This window comes from Anser anser (genome assembly GCF_964211835.1).
Source record: "Anser anser genome assembly, chromosome: 22".
Taxonomy (NCBI): Eukaryota; Metazoa; Chordata; class Aves; order Anseriformes; family Anatidae; genus Anser; species Anser anser.
The window spans coordinates 4,437,984-4,457,685 of record NC_139743.1 but is presented as its reverse complement, the minus strand read 5'-3'; the positions used below and the strand labels follow the sequence as shown (position 1 = coordinate 4,457,685).

Below are 19,702 nucleotides of genomic sequence, written 5' to 3'. Positions count from 1 at the left end.
TGCTTCGAGTGATTTGGAAAGGCCAAGTATATTCAGGAGGTCCCAGAGATCAGTCTCTTCTCCAGGTTCAAATTCTGAGGGCTCAGAACAGCACCTGAATGTGAACTACAAGCTCTGGTGACTTACAGGGGCCGTTGAACCAAGGCTGATGCTTTTTGTTGCCTGTTGCTCTGGGTTGAATTTTCTCAATTCAGAACAATGTTTGCCTACCCCACCACCTCTTAAATATCCCTTTTTTTTTTTTTCCTAGTTGACAACTCTGTCTTATTCCTGTTCTCACAGAACAGAAAAGATAACACACATTTGGCTGCACACCAACTCTTGTGCTTTTCTTTTCCAGTCTCTGCAGAACAAGAGCTACAACCACTTTGCTGCTATCTATTACTTGTTAGTGGAGAGACTCAAATCCCATCGAAGTAGCTTCCCTGTGGAGCAGAGACTTGATGCTCGCCAGCGCCGCCCAAGCACCATTGCTGAGCAGACCGTAGCCAAGGTGAGGTCTCTTTCTGAGCAGAGGTGGGCTTAAGGCTGTGCAAGACATTATTTTCTCTTGAAATTGTTTCTACATTCACTTAGAAGTCACTGCTATTTTCTGATTTCTATAGGATGTAGACTTGCAGCATCGTTTTGGAAAGTTTTTTTACATTTGGCTCCTGTCAGAACTTCAGTTTTTGAGAATTTCAAAACTTTTGCTGGGAAGTCAGTGGTTAAAGTGTTAGAGAAATACAGGTTCTGGAGACTGCGCAACACTTGGAGTATCTTTAATGTGATCGACAAACAAGACGTTGAATTTATGGAGAGCTCTGCTAGCATTGGGCTAAAAGCATGCAGGCTCAACTCAGTGTTATTAAACATAGGTACCCTAAAGGGACCTGTTGAAAATAAAATCATTTTCTCCCCTGCTGTTTTCTAGATACACTTTCTATCTCCCTTGAAATGAAGCATGGCAAAGAATAGGAAAGAGGTACCCAAGAGAAAATATTAGGATCAATCTATCAGGTTAAGATGCCAAATCACTGTGATATCCACGTAGGAAATACGAGTATCGCTGCTGTGAGACTCTGAGTCACTCAAGATTCATAGATACGTCCCTAAATAATGTCATTTCTGCCAAAACTTGCACCACTTTTTACTCCTGCTACCCAGCAAGAGCCCGATTTTGCAGGAGATCTCACAGCATGGCTGCAAAACCTCCGTGTGCATCGACCACGGAGCCATCGGGACGACTAATTGATTCAGGTCTTAAGGATGTCATGTGTGTTTTATCAAGAGCAATTCTGGGTGCTCCTTACATCTGGTGCCAGCCCATCCATTGCAGCAGGCTGTCCACTTAGCATCCTCTCTAATTATACTGACTGATTCAGCACAGGCTCTACGGCTATTCAGTCGGCTTCTTCCCTAGTAATTTCCATCAGAAAGAAAGGTCACGTACAGTTTATTGTGTCTTATTCCAATAATTCTCAGATTTTTTTTGCGTTCTTTTGTTTCATTAAGATACACAGACGTTGTACAGCTTTTGATTCCTTTTAATGCCTCACTGGAAACATGAAAGACTTGACCTCTTCAAAAGACTTGGCCTAAGATGACTCAGATTATCGTGGGCTCAAGTAAATATTCTCCCAAGTTCACAGCCTCTTAGGTACGGTATTGCTGCCGCATGGAACAAGGGCCCGGATTCCGCTTCCAGGAGAAATCACAACCATGCTGCTCCTTTTTTGCTTAAGGCAGCAAGGCATTATTTGGTTTTGTATTCTGCTGAAATGGAAGCCAAACCACTTCAACTGTGAAAACCTAAGTCCAGGAATAATCCGGCTGACAGAGATTAAAACCAGCTATTTTCTTAGAGAGTAGTTCTAATGCTACAAAGAGACAGGACAAAAAAAAATAATAATTATAAGAGGTATTAAAAGCAGGTGAATGGGAATGAGGAGCAAGGAGTAAGAGAAAAGGTCCAGAAACTGGGTCTTTATTGTACTAAGACCGGGTTTTCTGTGGGAAAAACATCTGGTTTTTGATGGGATGAGTATTGTCTAATTGTGACTTTGCATGCTGTTTTCTACCTAAAATTGTTCAGTTTTTGGAGTTTTTTCATCTTTTAGGCACAAACTGTGGTGCCACCAGTGAACCTGCGTTCACAAAATGCGAGGTTGCTGCGGTCTCCAGGACTTCCCCCAGCTTCGGGAGCAGAAACCTTTTCGTTCCCTCCCTCCAACTGCCAGACAGAGACAGCGTTTATGGAAGAAGAAAGAGTTGAGACACCAAAGGTACATAAAAGCATAAAAGAACCCTACTGTTGTGTCAAAATTTAGTCAAACTAAAACGAGATTGCTGCTTGTTGAATTACTGCCTAGCAAAAGCCCAGCCAGTGGTAATATCTCTAGATGAACAACTAAAGGAAGATCGCCGCCTTTGCTGACGGAGAAGGATGACGTTGGTCATCCTAGCACAGAGTTGGAGTTGAGGCCAGAACCTTTGCTAATCCAAACTCACGTCACTTCCTTGACCTCAGTATGCCTCCTGTGTCTTTCAACCACAGAACGGTTTGGGTGGAAGGGACCTCTCAAGGGACCTTTCAGTCTTTAGATGTCTTTCAGTAGATCAGGTTGCTGAAACCCCCGTCCAGCCTGCCCTTGAACACCTCCAAAGATCCACAGTTTCTCTGGGCAGCCCGTTCCACTGCCTCACCATCCTCAGCATAAAAAATTTCCTTCTTATATCCAATCTAAATCTACCCTCCTTCAATTTAAAACTGCTACTAATCCTCCAAAACTGACGGCTGGCCTCTGCTCTAACTCCCTGAGCACTCTTCGTGCTGAAAATCGAGAGGAACCTGCCCAGCTGCTCATCCAAAAACTCAGAAAAATGAGAACAGGGGGATGCAATGGAACATGCGCTGCCCCTTGCCAGCTAAAGCTATAAAAATACCACGCTCAAAAGTCATTATCTACCAATTTCATAATAAGCCAGCCAAAGAGTTACATTTTATTAATTTTTGTGTTGAATGGTAAATAGCCTGCAGGACCTGCAGACTGTCAGAAACTATCAGAGCGGCAGCATCTCAAGTAGGCGGTCGCGGTTCGCAGCTAGGCCATTCCTGTAACTAGGACTGCCTGTAAACTCTCCTCTGGAGACCTGTCAGATTGCAGTCCCATCTAATGGGTTTTGTTTCCTGTAATCAGACGGGAAGACTTGGTGTAGGCTTCCCACACCTCCCAGTTACCAGCCTGAGCTGAGCTCACGTAATGGGACGTGACGGCTCCGCAGCCGTACAAATGTAGGGTTACGGCCGCGGCTCTCCGAAGGGAGCTTCGGGCTGATGCTTTTTGCCATCCAGCTCTGAGCTCGGTGACAACTCTCTGCAGGGCAGCAAAGCCCAAGTGAAGTGCATGGGAGGTGGCAGCGGGGATAAAACTCAGGAGCATTTGTGAGGAAGGGGAAATTGCTAATGAGAACTATTTTTATGAAATGTATTATTCCCGTGAAACTTTTATTGTTCTCTCTCCTATCACATCATATTATAGCTTTAATTTTAGCATGTTGTATTCTGCCTGCTGCCAGACAGGGTTTTGATTTCACGCTTGCCATTTTGAAAGTTTTATTTGTCATTTAGTGGTTAGTTTCTGACACTAAGAGTGTGGCCTTGGATCTCATCACTGTTGTAAGTAACAGCTTGTGTGGTCCTTGCAGCTGGAAACCAAAAAGTGGTTCAAAGAGATTTGGAAGTTAACATTTCAAACTTTATTCTGTATCCTCCTTTGCTTTCGTGCATTTATAGATTCAGTTTGTCCAGAGTAAAATCAATAAATGGTGACTACAGTGAGATGTCAAATCACAACTGAGTCGGGAACATTTCAGTGTCTGAGTATTACAGACCATAGCTGCTAAAACTTCCAAGCTCTGGTCCATGTGCCATGGTAAGCTGTGAAGAGCTGGCTGCACGCATGCTCAGCTTTCCCTTTTAGCGGTTCACTAAATATTCTTTCCAGTGCTTTTGCTGCCATGTGAATAGAAGGCATTTGAGTGGGAAAGTCACAAATGGAAAGGAAAGTGTGCAAGAAATTAAGCTGAAAGATAAAATACATTAATTTAAAATAGGGGCACCAGATCCAGAATTTTCCTGTGCCAATATCATTGCTATACTGAAGCTCAGAATTTTGATAGCATTGCTCAATACTGCTTTAAATACTTCCCCAGAATACTGCAATATAGGCTGCTGCTAGGATCCTTTGTTACCAGCCACTGTTAAGGCAGTGAACCTTCTTTTCCAAATACACCAGTCTTGGAAATACCAGAGATCTTGGCTAAAGAAAATCAGGGAATGGTTCATCAACAGTTTTACATAAAATCCCCTGGAGCAGTGGAGTCTTATGCTAAATCAGGAGTATAAAAACAGAGTAAACACAAATAAAATTCTAGGAGTATTTCAGATTGGAAAGGTAGATCTGAAGGCCATCTCGTCCAACCTGTCACTAAAAGCAGGGCTGACGTCAAAACTAGATGACAGTGCTCAGAATTGAGTGAATCCAAGGAAGGGGATTCCACAGCCTCTTTGTGGAAGAGCAGTTTAAGTCCAACGGACTTCTGCTGGAAAGGGTGCGCTTATTGTATTATTCCTGAAGACATCTCTGCAGTTCTGCAAGAACACTAGTGAATTAAATACCAGACTACTTCTTTGCATAGTCCTTATTTGAGCAAGATAAATGAGCAAGGTAAGTATAGTAAGGGGAATAATCTTGTACATTCTGTAAATATTTGTATTTGACTGAGCTGGCAAAGTTGTTTTGTTGTTTTGTTTTTGTTTGTTTTAAACAAGAAAGAACAGCCCTGGAGAACACAGTACTGGGCAAATAAGAGTGTTTAGAGTTAGGGATTCAAGTACCAGGAGAATGTCAGTGGTGATACCACCTGGAGGGGTTCATTTGTCTTGTGCAGTTCTTAGCAAGTCTTACTTAACTCAGCAGGTTATGGGGAAGTTCGTGCATTTAAATGACCGGGCTGCCTTCAGCCTACCTGGTAGGCAGAGATTTCCTACACTTGGGGGTGATGCGGTGTGCAAGTAATTGAAAGCTGTCTGTCTGCTCCTCGTGACATTTAGGTAAATGGCTGCCTGCTAGATCCCGTACCTCCCGTGGTGATGAGGAAGGGCTGCCAGTCACTGCCTAGCAGCATGATGGAAACGTCTATCGACGAAGGGATAGAGACAGAAGGCGAGTCAGAGGATGACCCTGCACAGGCATTTGCAGCCCTCCAAGCAGCTCGCTGTGGGAAGAGACGTCACACTCTGGCAGAAGTTACCAACCAGCTGGTGATGGTGCCAGGCACAGGTACGGAAGTCAGCACAGACATCTCAAAGCCCATTTCCTGCTCTCAGTATGCAATCTAATAAGCCCAGGAGGAAAAACACTGGCTTTTTAAAGTGACAAGCACAAGACAGAGTCTCTTGGGTTTTTCACTTTGCATTTGTTAGAAAGGCCAAAGGAAAAAGAAAAAGAAAAACAACGCCAAATGTGCTGTACAGGTAGTGTAAAATCAAAGCCACAATTAAAACAGCCGGCTATGGCCATGTACCAACAGCAACTGGTGAAGTCTTTCAAGCTGGGGACATTTAGTTATGTGAGAAAGAACAAGCCAAATCCTTCATCCCCTAAAGACATGCTGGGAGAGGACAGGGGAAAACAAAACCCTCTGGATTCTTGGGTATCCCAAAACCAGCAAGGTGACCCAGCCTTGCAGCTCAACCTATAATCTTGTCAGAATCACCTACAAAAAGCACTGAACAGTGAACATCACCTGCATGGTGTCTTAATGCTGCAATAACGTAAAAACCTGCAGTAAAAAAATAAATAAATAAAATCCAGTACTGCAAGTGTTAAGTTACAATTATTTTATGAAACTTATTTTTTTGTTTCATTTCATCCAAGACAGTCACTGGAGACACTGTTGGCAGGAGTAGCTCAAGTCTGTGGCACTTCTGCCTTGCTAAAGCACTGCTGCACTCTCCTATTCTGGCTTTTGTGCTTTTTGTCACAGGGAAGGTCTACTCGTTAGATGAGAACTCATCTCTGGGCAGCATTGATTCGGAGTATGACATGGGCTCCATTCAGAGAGACGTCAGCTTCCTGGAGGACACCCCTTCCTTGAAGGAAGTGGTGCTCACCACCCAGCCAGCACCCAGGATGACGCCGCCGTTCATCGGCCTGAGACCTGCCAACCCGGCCATGCAGGCACTCACCTCCCAAAAGCGAGAGACCCACAACCGCTCTCCCGTCAGCTTCCGAGAGGGGCGCAGGGCTTCTGACACGTCCCTCACCCAAGGTAACAAATGTGCTGCGTGCACCACGGCACCCTGGCTGTTGCGCAGCTCATCGCACGTTGACCGATTTTCTGACAAGGGCTTCTGCTCAACTCTTGTACAGGAATTGTAGCATTCAGACAGCACCTCCAGAATCTGGCACGAACCAAAGGAATCCTGGAACTGAACAAAGTCCAGCTGCTGTACGAACAGATGGGATCGGAAGAAGAACCTGCCCTGCCATCAACCACCACCCAGCTGCAGGACCTCGTCAACAGTCCTCCGCAGGTACCGACACCAAAAAGAAATCAGCTCGGTCTTTCAGGTGCTAATGCTCTGGGACAGACAAAGAGAGGATAAGGTGTTCTGGAGATCTGAGAAGGGCTGTTTTACAGATCAAGTTCCCTCCTCTCCTTTCTGGCTCTCGCAGAATGGAGACTGGGCGTTTGCAGGTTAGCCTTTGTATCCTTATAGAAAGCTAACAAGGCTATCTCGTGGACTCGGAGTCCAATGGTCTGTTATTGCTTTTAATTGAATGTTGTTTTAGATTTAACAAAGCCCATCTAACACCTTTCTGTGTTGGAATCGGCCTGCTGTAACTAAGAAGTGCAAAAGCTGAGAGATAACGGTTAGCTTGATTTGTATAGTGAAATATTAAATAGCTTCTACCATTTCCCTAATTACTTGTTTGGAATGGAGCAGGTTGCAGGAAACGGGAATAATGACTTTGTTAGACCCCATGAATAAAATGAGTAAGCAGCACGCAGGCACTGTAAGCACCTAATGTTCCAGATTAAGGCTGCTATTCTTACAGCTCCAGATCCATTTCTGTCTGCCTGGTTGCTGCGAAACTTCACTCTGACAGCCACAAAGTTGTGATGTTTTCACGAGAATCTCCCACTTGATGTAAACATCCTGCAGTGCTCATGGTATCCTCTCGGCAACAGTTGACTCCCCTCCCATTTCAGCACTCCTCCTTGCTGGAGATGCTGCTCTGTGCTTATCCTTTCCACCACTGGAAAGCTTTTCACAGCTTCAAAACTGAATGCAAAGCCACAGCGGCACAAAAGCACACGCAGAGGTTGGGCAGTGCTAACTCAGTACTGTTGGTGTTTCAGAGGGAGGCAAGTCACAAAATACATTATATATATAACGTTTTGCTTACAGATGTAAACCCGTAGCGTTTTGCAGCACAGATAGTTCAAAGCTTTGTAATTTAGGCTCCGCACCATGGAGGGAAAGCTGTGAGTGACGCCACAGACCCACTTCACACGGCAGCTGTGGAACCTCTGGCAAGGGAAAATCCTGAAAGAAAGGCTTGAGGCAGAAAAGCTTTTTCTGGGGATGAAAATTCTTCCTCTTCTCTCTGCAGGAGGAAACATCTCCGCAGCAGGAGGCTGCATCTGCTTTCCCTAGTGGTGCACATCCCCCATTATTATCCAGACGGCAGAGCTTAGAAACCCAGTTCTTACAGCACAGGCTCCAGGTACCATGCCTCCCCTCCGCTGCATTAAGCCAGACGCTGCTGCTACACAGCAGCCCAGCCCTTCAGCTCTTGTTATTCTCCTCGAGAAAAAAATCAGTCAAAGGCTAAATTAGCAGAGAACAGCTGAATTTGAAATTATGCTGTGTTTGTCTTTTGTCAGATGCTGACCCTAATTATGCCAAAAGCGTACTGTATCGCTGCTGTTTTCCTACTCTGTTACTGTACAGTGCTATTAAAGCAATTTGAGGTAACTGCTAGTGAATATGTATTATCTGTGTTGCGCCCCATAAGGGGCATGCATCAGGATCTGAGGAGCATCTGCCCCGCTTCTGACCCCCAGGGGCTTGCTGTTTCTCTTCCCTCTTCTCTGCTCGCCCCTCTTTTTTTTTTTTTAAACCTTTTTTCACATAGCTTGAGTTTATTAAAACCAAACTTTTTTCCAGCACAGCTTCTCTTTCACTTGGGAAGAAATCTTTCCGTAGATTGTATTGTGTAAGTCCCTCATGCAAAGATACTCTACAACCCAAGAGCAGAAGTCAGTAAGCAGTAGTGACTGTGGTTTTAGACAGCTCTAGTGGCAGCTTCTGGAAGTGGAGGTGGTCACTTAAACCATCATAAGGGGAGGCAACTGTCATTCACTTGCTTTCTGGATGGATGCATTAAAACAAATATAATTTACAACAGCACCGCTTCTCTTGCAGAAACCCACTCTGCTATCAAAAGCTCAGAATACTTGCCAGCTGTACTGCAAAGAATTGCCCCGGAGTCTGGAACAGCAGTTACAGGAGCACAGGTAAGAAGCTTTCTAACTATGCTGGTGAGTAATGGAAGAACTGAGACAGTCTTGGTTTAGGAAGTCTTTGAGAAGGAAAGATTCACTTCAAAATTTGTAATGTCACAGTTCTTTTCTTAAAGAGGGACAACAATCCTGCCACGAGTTTACGAAGTGCTGTGCTACAGGCTCTGTGTCAGCTAATGCTGCTACGGTGCAGGTAGACTGCAGCTGCCTGCATGCTTCGTTTACTGCTAATGGACAACTGGAAGCATAGAGAAAGCTACTCTAGCAGTTACACTGTTGTATTCATTTTCTGCCTCATCCCCCCTACTCATTACATGTTGCAGTATCTATGCTAAGTCAGAACGTGGCTCATGGTTTTCCACCTGCACTCATTTAGGAATTTCCTGTGTTGTTCCCATGGTCCATCAATTTTACTGTAAAGGACACAAAAAGTGAATCAAGTTTTTCTTGTCACTGAAAGATCAGAAGTGATGCTTCTTTGAAAAAGTTACAGTAAAGTAAAATAACTTAAAGGGGGTAAATAGATTGCAAGTGTGCCTTGATACATGTCTGTATTACAGCAGACTAGATTTTAATTGCCACGTTAAAGGGCTGTTGGCTCCTTATGAACGCATCATTTAGTAGTCATTAAACAAGCAAGCAAGATAGATACTAACCCCAGCTATTATCCATGAGTTTCACAGAAGAATCACAGAAAGAGAAAGGAAAATGACAACCTAGTTGCATGCTTTATAAAACTAAAACACTGAGGACTTGACTGCAATCTAGAATTACTTCTTGATTTACGGTCACTCCTGACAACTGATTAATTCTAATCAAGACCGTAACTGACACAACTGACAGCATTCAGAGCACCTTGGTATATTCCTTCAAGAAGAGGAGGTCTGCCTAAGCTGAGAAAGAACAGATTCCTTTTGTGAATGGTGTCAGCACGCGGCAGTACTCGGTTTCCTATTTCTGCATGCTTTGGGAATTGGCTGGCAGGAGACCTCCCCTTTGTCCTATCGCAGGAATTTGTCAAAGGTAGCTGTGTCACCTGGCACTGCGTTGGAAATTCTCCTTGTTTGTAAAGGGTCAAAACCATGGAGCTTCATAAGGCTTCACGGGGAGGAGAAAAGGAGTATGGGGGAGGGAGGCTTGCTCGCTTCCCTTGGTAGCCACGGACACTCAACTCTTCAGCTCCCCAGAGTAAATTTCAGTAAATAAGCAAGAGTGCCCAGGAATTTTCCTGCTGGAACTGTTTGAGTGACTAGCACGCAGCACTCATGCTAGTGCCTTGACACTTCAAAGGGCAAAAATAATTGCTGTTCGTGTCCTTGATTCAGGTTGCATCAGAAGCGACTCTTCCTGCAGAAGCAGTCCCAGCTGCAGGCCTATTTCAACCAGATGCAGATTGCCGAGAGCTCCTACCCAAGGGCAAGCCAAATGCCACTGTCATGCCAGGAGGAGCAGCAGCCGCCGCCGCCAGCCCAGCAGCAGCAGTCGGCCCCGTTCAGCTTGCAGCAGCCCCTGAGCCCCGTGCTGGAGCCTTCCTCGGAAGGAATGCAATACGACCCCTTCCTCAGCCACTACCCGAAGGTGCAGCTGGAGCCGCTGCCGCCCTCCCAGATCACCAGCTCGTCGCGGTTGTCGGCACCCATCCAGGTGCAGCAGCCGCCCCAGCCCTTACAATATTCCTACCAGACTTGTGAGCTGCCCGTTGTCGCCTCTTCCGAGCCAGACTTCCCCGAGCAGTGCCAGTATTCCCTGGAGCCAGCACAGCAGAGCAGCGCAGCGCTGCCCGACAGCCCGAGCAGCTCCGCATCTCACGAGCCCCAGACAAACTACGACCCGTTAACCCTCTCGGAATTGCCCGGGCTCTTTGACTGCGAAATGATGGAGACTGTAGACCCCCAGCACAGCGGCTACGTCCTGGTGAATTAATACCCCGGGGTGTCTAACATCGGAGTGGAAGATGGGACAAATGGAGAAGCATGTGAATTTTTGTTTTTGTTCCAACCCAAAAGTTTTCAACCCTTGAAGCAACGGGGGAATTAAAAATCCACCTGACTGGGAAAAAAAAAAAAGGCAGGAGATGGCTAGAAGGGTTTGGCCACTAGCTCCTCTTGCTAGTGGCTGGGGCTAGAGAACAGGCAGTGCAGTTTGGTCCCATAAAGAACCAGTTTGCATAGAAGGAGAGGGAAAAAAAAGTGAGTTTTAAAGGAAGGAAATGGTCCCTTCCAAAAGGAAAAAAATAAAAAGGATAGTCTGACAGCATTCATCTAGCATTCACTAGGAGAAAGGAGAATGAATGCATATTGCATTCTAATTTTTGGCAATAAAAGCAATAGTTTTCATTGAAATTCAGACTAGATTTGGGTCTGAGCTGATGGCAACTGTCATACCCTTGAAACAGTAGCGTAAGGTGGATTTCAAGGGAAGTTGCACTTCGGCATCCAATTGCTGGTTAAGCTCCTGAGCTGCAACTCCTCCACGGTAAGTGGGAGACCAGCAGGCATCGCAGGAGCCTGCGCTTCCTCCTGCTAGCCAGTGAGCAGTTATTTCCCAAGCCCGACAAGGAAATTTTAATTGTTCACTAAGGGAAGCTTCTGGATCTTTGCTAAGTGACGTACTGACTTTGTCAAAAGATACCTGGAACTGACGCAGGGCACCACGGTGATTTGTAGAGACCTCGGGGTGGGGCTCAGGAAACTGAAAGATAAAGGATTAGCTAACAGAGAGGGGGGGGAGAAGTACCATGAGAAAATCAAGAGCTGTAGCCAGTGACATCAAAGAAATCCACGGGGGTGGCGTTTGTAATCACCCCTTTTTGCAGACAGGCCTTTGTGGAGGGCTTGGTCTGGGAGAAGTTCTGATCACTGGAGAGGATCCATCTGTCCTTCTGCGGCATTTGAAAAACAAGCAAACAAACTGTGTTTTGAGTTTGCAGTATGTGTTGCTGGTGGTTTATTGAGCTTTGTATATTTGGACAATTATTTAGGGTTTTAGAACTTAAGGATAAAAACAATGAGCTTAAAAAAACCCCTGTGAAGTGATAGTGCTGTGCCTTTTTCGGTTCTTTATCAGACTATATGCTTTTTTTTCTGAAGAAAGTAGACAATACCCCATTTATATCCTTGCTACAGCCAAAGTCCCTTCAGAGCACACGTTCCACCATGTGGAACATAATGTTTAACTTCGTTAGTGTTTTGATTGTTTGTGTATATATAACATTGAAAGTATTACAGCAATATTTAGCATCACAAACTGTTGATGTATCAACCATTTCAACGAATACGAAACTCAACAAGCAGTTGTGTCCCCAGAACTTTTCGTCACAAAACGTCAGTCATAGGAGGATTGTTCAGGAATCCGCAGGAAGTTCAGATCTCTGTAATTAGGGTTTTGTCTCAGGTCTCGAAATCTTGTGGGATATTGTCTATCAGCCTGTAAGATGAGGCTCACAGCTAGACAGTTCAGCCCTTTTCTGAGCAAACTTAAAGCACAACTGCAGATTCATTAAAGCACAAGGAATGGTGGAGAAACCGTGCTGATAGCTTACACAGAAAACACCACTATTTGCTGGAAAGTTTCTCCAGCATTAAGTTTGGGGAGTTAAGGTCCTGGACACTACGAATAAAGAAGGCGTAGTCACCAACCACAGAGTTTGGGTGTTCGGGGCATGTAGTGACTTAAAATAGGTAGACAAATATTTTAGTGTTCTAGATGCCATAGCAAAGCACTGGGTTGAGCAGGCAGCAGAAGAAAAAAAATATAAGTACGTCTGATCCATCGGGTCTTCTGTGCGTGTGTCAAATCAGAGATCTTACCTAGCTAGAAAAAGGAGTTCTCAAAGCTGCTCTCTTTTCCTTCGCCAGAAAGGTGAAAAATCAGCCAGCATTTACAGCAATAAGACCCCAGTTAAACGGAGGCTAGGAGGACTTCAGGAGTATTGCAGGCTCTGGTCCAGCTGCGCAGCTGGATTCAGTCCAGGAGTGCTCAGCTTCTACCTCGGCTAGCGGAGTGATTCTCGAGGCATCAGCAAAGGGAAGTTTAAAGAGCAGGGATCCCATCCACACACTGATTGCTTATTAGATGCAAGATAAAGAGGGCTGGAAAGCTCTAGTTTAAATAGCTGAGATAGACAAAGTTCCTTACGAAGGGAATTCCCACAGTAAACCCCTTTTCTGAGAGGGTCGGTAGCTGTGGCACACAGACACCCCCAGCCCCCCAGGTGACTAGCAAAGGGCCGGGGACCAGCTGCAGCACGCGGTACCGTCACAGGCCAGGCGTTTCACTACTGCACAAGAGAAAAGGAAGCAACCACAAGTCCTGTCCTTTCACTCCTTGGCAGTCTCAGAGGAGAACAAAATTTACCCTTTCTGTGATTCTAAGATCAGACGAGTGCTCGAGGAACCACAAAGCCAAAACGCGACCGGGACACAGCTGCAGCGACAGGCCCAGCTCTGCGCCAGGAGCTGGGTTACTGCCCTGACCGAGACCACTTCCCTCCCCGTCCAGCCCCACCATCACCTCCATTTCAGGACGCAAAGAGAAATAATTCTGAATTAACTGATTCATTTGTCAGAACGTGCCAAGTCGTCTCAGCTCCTTTGAGCCTGGCAGTGCTGGTAAGGGGGAAGCGACAGTTTTTGAATGTAGTTTAGACTGTTTCCCTCGACCAAGAGCCTATTTCACATCACACGTAATTTCCTTTAAGCCAATTAGAATAAAAGGCTTCTAATGCCTTCTAATAGAGCAGAGGATCCACTGGGCACCACTTCCTATTCACGCTACTTTGAAGTGGCTCTTTTGTTCCAGTCTGTTACGTCTAACATTAGAGGACCGCGTACACTACTGTTAGAGGAATTCTTAGCTTTATTATCTCGTATTACAGGCTCCTTTGAAGAGACTTTGGTGTGATGTATTTGGGGTAAAAAATTTCATATGGAGAAAAGTGCAATATATGTGTGTGTGTGGTACGTTCTTTAATGTATTTTTTTAAGGAGTTAGAGGGTTTAGTCTCTGCTTTGGGATAAATGCACTAGTATTGTGAGCTCCAGTTTGGCAAGTTCATCTGTAGTATTTACATGCAACTGGTATGCTGGACTCTGTAAAGCAATTACAGTGTATTAATACAAAATAAAGAATATGTACATTTCATTTTTAAATACGTGGTGAGCTAACACAGCCTCTGCAGCCCTGTGTTCCTTAGCAGCCTCTTTATGCATTACGCGGCAGCTCGTTCCTCTCTGGCACCCCAAGCTGCAAATCACAGAGAGAAAATGCTGCCAGGGCTGGCTTCTCTGACTGAAGTTGGCTTCCTGTCGCTGTAACGCACACAGGGCAGTTGACACCACAAGATTCTCAAGGCAACTGGAGAAAGCATTCTCATAGTCTCACAAAAAAATAACTGCATTTCTTTACTGCCTGCTCTGCCATGAAATCGGTCCTGTGCTTTAGGAGTACACCTCCACTCTGAGAATACAAGACAGCTCTTTATGAGTTGCATCCCGTTCGCTACTTTCCTTGAAGCCTTTCACCTTGATCTAAGGTGTAAGAGGCTTACTTGGACTTAGCCTAGGACAATCTGGGACTTTTCTCTTAGAAAAGATTTTTCACTCCAGAACTACAAGCAACAGCAGCAAAAAATTCATCTTATTCATTTCTTGAAGCACTACACCACTGTTGAGGTAAAACAAAACATCGAACCACAAAAGTTCTTAATTTAGGTAGAAAGTTCACATTTACAGAAAGAATAGGCAGCTCCAGAAGAGGCTCTGGGGGAAAGCAAAATGCCATCCTCTTCACAGAGGGAGCATCAGAAGCAAGAAAATACCTGAAGCAGGGAAAACATTTCATCACAGCTTCTTGCATACGACTGCAACAAGAGTTACATGCCAGGAAAGATCATACAAGTGTGGATATGTGAAAAAATCTCAATAATTCTCTCTTTTATAACTCTAACATCGTCCTTATGACCCCCAGGCTTTCTTCACTAAGAAATGCACAATGCTCAGAGGTTCTCTGAACAGAAATGAGCTCAGAGCCCAGCACACTGACCTAGCTTCCCACAAACCCTGCTGTCCCCGTTGCCTTTGTGCAGTGACCTCAGCTGTAACTGGCCATGAACAGCTGCAGCTGAAGGCAGCAGTTCTCGGTGTGACGCACGGGGACACAGAACACTTGGCACCAGATTTGGGGTTTTTGTTCGTAGCGGTACCGACCGACTGATCGGCCTCCACGCTGCCGTGAATCACGAGTGCCAAGTCCTGAGACTACAGCTCGGGCTACCAAAACGCTGCGCCTTAACCCTACCCGAGGTTGATACGCTCACTGCATCTGCTGGGGCTGCTTTCCCATCTACTCTACCCTCTGCTGTCTCCTAAATCTCCTGATAGAGTCTGGGGTGATGAGCCAAGGCAGAAGGGTGAAGCGTGGTTTCTGCGTGCCCCGCTTGCCCAGAGACGTCAGCCGGAGATAGGAGGATGAGTCAAGCTGCAGGGACCGGGGCCGTTAGTCTCTCCTCCTCCGGCAGCACCACGGCAGGACAGAAGAAACAGGACGTGCTTGCCGTACACGCTCATTTGCTGCTAGCAGTCAGCGCAAAACCAGAGAAGGTGACACCTCGAGGGGTTACCTCAGCCAACCTGACGAGCTGTCTGGAAGCCTCTCTCCCCCCGAAACACAAAGGCTAAGCCCTCCTTATCCCAGCGGAGCCAGGAGGAAGCCCTCCCCCTCGCCGGGCTAAGTTCTGACTTACAGACCAGGTCACAGCCTTTAAACCCCCGTGCAAAGTTGCAGAGCGCAGCGTTTCTCTGCCGGGCTGCGGGCCAGCAGCGCTCTCCTTTTCAGCGCTGCCTGGCTGACACCGCTCAGTTAAGTCCCTGGCAGATGGACCGGCAGCAGCCGGGCTGCCAGGGGAACACAACACGCACGGGGCAGCAGCCGACCACGGCACGACTTACGCACGGGGTGCGAGCAGAATTCACACACGTCACTCGTGCTGTTTGGGCTTTGGCAGACTGAACTGAACAGCGAGGTGTATCCTCAGACCTCTTTCTCTGAAGGTCGTGCCTAAGACTTGTGTGGGTGCAAGCTTCAGCTTCTGCTTACCTTCCCCAGGCGTCCTGAACGTATTTAAGATAAGCCTTGGAAAGCATCCCTGAGTCCTTTGGTACAGAGCAAAGCAGCAGCGAGGGCGATAAGGTGGTGAATGAGTGGAGAGCCTACGGAAGAACGGCTGCGCTAGGGAGAGAAAGGGAGACGTCCAGGAGACGGCAGCAGGAGCTGACAGCCCCAGACAGTGAATACTCTACAGAAAGACACAGACAAAACCCACGCGTGCTGCAAAAAAAAACTGATTCTCTGTGCAAAGAGAGCAGGAAGGGCTCCTGCAGCCCAGAGCGCAGACACGTGCCCAGCAAAGCCCCAGGAGCGATACTGCTGCAGCTGGAAGCTTCGGTCTTGCAGGGCACCAGCCAAATCTTGGTTCCTCGAGGTGCGGGCAGGTCTGCCACTTGGGCTGGGGAGCAGCACCAAAGAGGAACGGGGCCGCGTGCGGTGACCTGGACCGTACCCACGTGGGTGCTGGAAGGACCAGGGGCCCCTGCCCAGCTGGCCAGTTCCCCACAGGTTGGTCAGCTCAAGGTTAAATCTGCCCCTGCCCCCAGCTCTGCTCTTGGACACCAACCCGGGGTTATCTGGCACAGCACAGGCAGGCTGCAGCGCTCAGCACAGCGCGAGTAAACAGCAGTGCCCAGTCCTTGCCACCCAGGCACGTCACAGCCCTGCTTCTGCCCGGCTTGTGTCCAGCACCACCTGCACGCAACACCTGCACACAACACTGATTCGCTTTTCACTCACGTCAGGGGGACGGGGGACTGGGAGCCCAGGGAATAGCCTTGAGAGGAGCCCCTGCCTTGCTGGGACCCCAGCGCAGGGCTGGCTGCAGGCACACACACGCTCATTTCCTTCCTACATCTGCCCCTGAGGCAGATGCTCTCCCACAAGAGAACATCAGGTGCACAAAAGCAGTACCTAGAACTACAGGAGATCAGGATACGGGCACACTGAAACCGATCCCTGCCGCTCCTGAGGGGGTCAGAAGGCGCATCCGAATCCAGCACGTCGCCCCTGCCCTAAGAACAGCCCAGGAGATGTGAGCAGGACGCCACAGCCGTGGCCCCATCTTCCACCTCTACCACTGTGAGGAATCCCAACCACATCACACGGATACACGCATCTGGTGCTGAGAGCACACGGGCACGAGAGTGCAAGTGAGAGCAAGTTTGTTTTTAATTGAAACCCCATTTTGCTCTCCTGTAGGATCTCACATCGTCACACTGGCGTTTTCCACGTTAACCCAAGAAGGTGTAGGAGTACTACCTACAGGCATAATTGCCGGACAACACAAAAAGGAAACACATTTGCTAGGCTTTATGCTAGGGCTGTTTTGGGATATTTAAGGAAAAAACAATCAATCAGTCTTATCCTTAGAGATCAATGGCTGGTGTTTCAAATAAGGCTGGAGCAATGCTCCGTGGCAAGCAGCAGGCAGAACTAAATTACCATCTTTGTGTATTTTCTAATAAGGGAGCAGAGAATGACCGTCCAGTCATTGACGAGAACACCTTAAACATGAAATTGAAACAGACTCAGGACTGAATATAAGATTGTAGCAGAAATTATTCCCCCCCACGCACGCACTGTTTGACATTCAAAGTGCGTCAATGGAAAACGCTAAGTGGGTTCTGCAGTCGTGACCCTGCCAGGGACAAAGTACAAGGAACGCTGCCAAGCAGGTCAGCCCAGCGTGGACAACCGCACGTTAGGACAACAACAGCGCTGTGATTTTCACTGATTCAGGTTGTTTTCTGATGGGAATATTACACTGCATGGTTGAAGCGGAGGTCGGGTAGCAGAAAGCTCATTTTAAATACAAGGAAAAGAAACGTCTAATTGGGTGAATCGCACAGGGAATCAGCTGTGAATTAGGTACAGAAAACCTCAAAGGAATACAAAGCAGAGAAATAAGGCAGATTTAGCCACTCCAGCAGCAGCCAACCTGGGGCACACAGAGCAAATAGCGACGGCAGTTAGCTCAGCACAACAGCACCAAGGCAGAAAGGAAAAGGAGAAATTCATAAACCGACGTCTCAGCACTTTACCTGCTGCCTGGAAACAGAGACACACTAAATAATGGCGTGGGACAGTACAGAAACAGGTCTCAAGAGACTGGATGAGCTGAGATGTGCATGACAAGTCGTCTCTCGTGCACACTCGCAGCCTGGGATATACTCAAGTGCACAAAACCAGCCCGTGGCAACGCACGCTGCCTGCTGAGTCCCTGCTCACAGGGTTCAGGGCCTTCCAGCACTCGCGTATGGGAAGGAGGAGACTCTTAAGCGTTCAAAATTGACACCCTAAAAGACACAATTTACAGGCTAAATGGGAAGGCACTTTGAGAAATATAAACTGGATGAGCCTCTGGCATTTCGTACAAATAACACTCCTTATAAACAAATGCCACAGCTAAAGTCAAACAGAAGAAAGAAACTGGAGCGGGACGGTCAGGAGAGAGATGAAAAGAGCAGGGAGGGAAAAGGGGAGAGGTAAAAAAAAAAAAAAAAGAGGATTATCCAATTTGAAAGCTTTGCCAAGCAAGAGAAACTCTCTCAGTGGGGACGGACATGCCTCCTACTGTTAACGGCGATGGCCAAAAAAGGAACGTTTTTGCCTCTGCTGCTTTGAGGGTTATAGGAAGTGATTGCAAAGGTGTGTCCTTACACCTCAGGATGCCAAGAATAGCACCGTGCCACTGACTGAGATTTCCAAGACTACAGGAATATACTCTGTGGGGACTGACAGCAATATTAACCTGATTGGGACAGGTTATTCTGATCCTCAGTTGTTGAAAATCAGTGTGACAATAGTTATAATGGAGCATGGACATCCAGTCAGACCGAGAACTTAAAGGTTAAGCCGAATTAGGAATTCCAGGACTGCACAAAAACTGAAACCAGGAACCGGACATGTCTAGCTCACCATAATGTCTAATTTAAATTATAGACACCTAATGAGAAATCAAAGCCACCATTTTAGCAACAGAGGATACCATTCGGTGCCATAATTTACTGTCCATAAGCTGACATAAACCAGCCAAACTGTTTCACGTTAGGAAGCCAACAAATATTACGAGGGACAGTAAGTTCATCCTGGTGGCTCACAAAGGAGGCAGAGGGGCAGGGTTGAGGGGTAAAATTCAGAGGCTGAGCCTTGTCAGCTCCTAAAGGGGTCGGGAAGGTGTATCCAAACCTACATGCCACCACCCATCTCTGAACAGACAATGAGGTGCACGTAGGATGCCTGTCTTCGGCATCGCTGCAGGGAAACCCAGGCAGACCTCACGGATACGCACATCACGGTACCTTGCTCGTGAGTGTGTGGGTACAAAGGCGTAAGCCATCCAAGTCGGGCTTGTTTCACACTAAAATCACCTTCCCCTCCTCTAACATCTCCCTCTGTCGTTTGCTACTGCCACAACACCCAACTGTTTCTAAACAGCTCAGCCTGTGTGGGCGATCTTCCCTCTCCCACCAGCAGCCGAGTGCAGGAGCGTGCAGGGGAGCCTCCGTTGCCCCCGGTGTGGCCACGCAGAGCCGGAGGTGAGGAGGGCGGCTCGGCACGCGCCTCAGCACCGTGCTCCAAAACCATCTGCGAACCCAGGCAGACAGCTCTGCCGCAGTGACGCTCGGCTCACACGAGAGCAGCTTTTTCTAACCCAAACTGCCAAAACCAAACCTTTTTAATCAAAGCTGAGTCTGAAACGCACAACAGCAGCGCTACATGGCAATACTGGGATGCCCAAAATATTCTGTCCGAGCCCAACCTGCAGCTACAAACCAAACAGAACCACACCATGAAACATTGATTTTTGTTCCCATACAGCTATCGGTATCAATTAAGGTTATTCAGCGAAAACAAGACTCACACACCAGATATTATCTTCCCAGTTTATTTCCAAAGTTTTATCTACCCATTTTTTCAGGTCTTTCGAGCAAGGATTCAATATGTTATCCCTAAAGGGAGGGCTCCATTTCCCATACATCTGCCACTCAGTGTTAGGAAACTTTAAACATGGTGG

At 47.0% G+C, this 19,702-nt stretch overlaps 1 protein-coding gene and 1 long non-coding RNA gene across 5 annotated transcripts in view; one reads left to right on the top strand and one right to left on the bottom strand.

The window, feature by feature from the left end:
* SIK2 (salt inducible kinase 2) overlaps nucleotides 1-13,727 on the top strand; it is a 49,822-nt gene extending 36,095 nt beyond the window's left edge. For 3 of the 4 annotated variants that reach the window (XM_083808549.1, XM_083808551.1, XM_083808552.1), the window contains 8 exons: nucleotides 341-493; nucleotides 2,100-2,264; nucleotides 5,096-5,324; nucleotides 6,031-6,315; nucleotides 6,417-6,580; nucleotides 7,665-7,778; nucleotides 8,480-8,571; nucleotides 9,903-13,727. In XM_083808549.1, the coding sequence (XP_083664675.1) occupies nucleotides 341-493; nucleotides 2,100-2,264; nucleotides 5,096-5,324; nucleotides 6,031-6,315; nucleotides 6,417-6,580; nucleotides 7,665-7,778; nucleotides 8,480-8,571; nucleotides 9,903-10,500 (1,800 nt within the window). In that variant the 3' untranslated portion in view covers nucleotides 10,501-13,727. The remainder of the gene's footprint in view (nucleotides 1-340; nucleotides 494-2,099; nucleotides 2,265-5,095; nucleotides 5,325-6,030; nucleotides 6,316-6,416; nucleotides 6,581-7,664; nucleotides 7,779-8,479; nucleotides 8,572-9,902) is intronic. The other variant, XM_083808550.1, reaches the window with a different exon arrangement.
* The window catches only part of LOC310885361, a 51,627-nt gene that overhangs the window by 23,114 nt on the left and 8,811 nt on the right, over nucleotides 1-19,702 (bottom strand). The window lies entirely within an intron of this gene.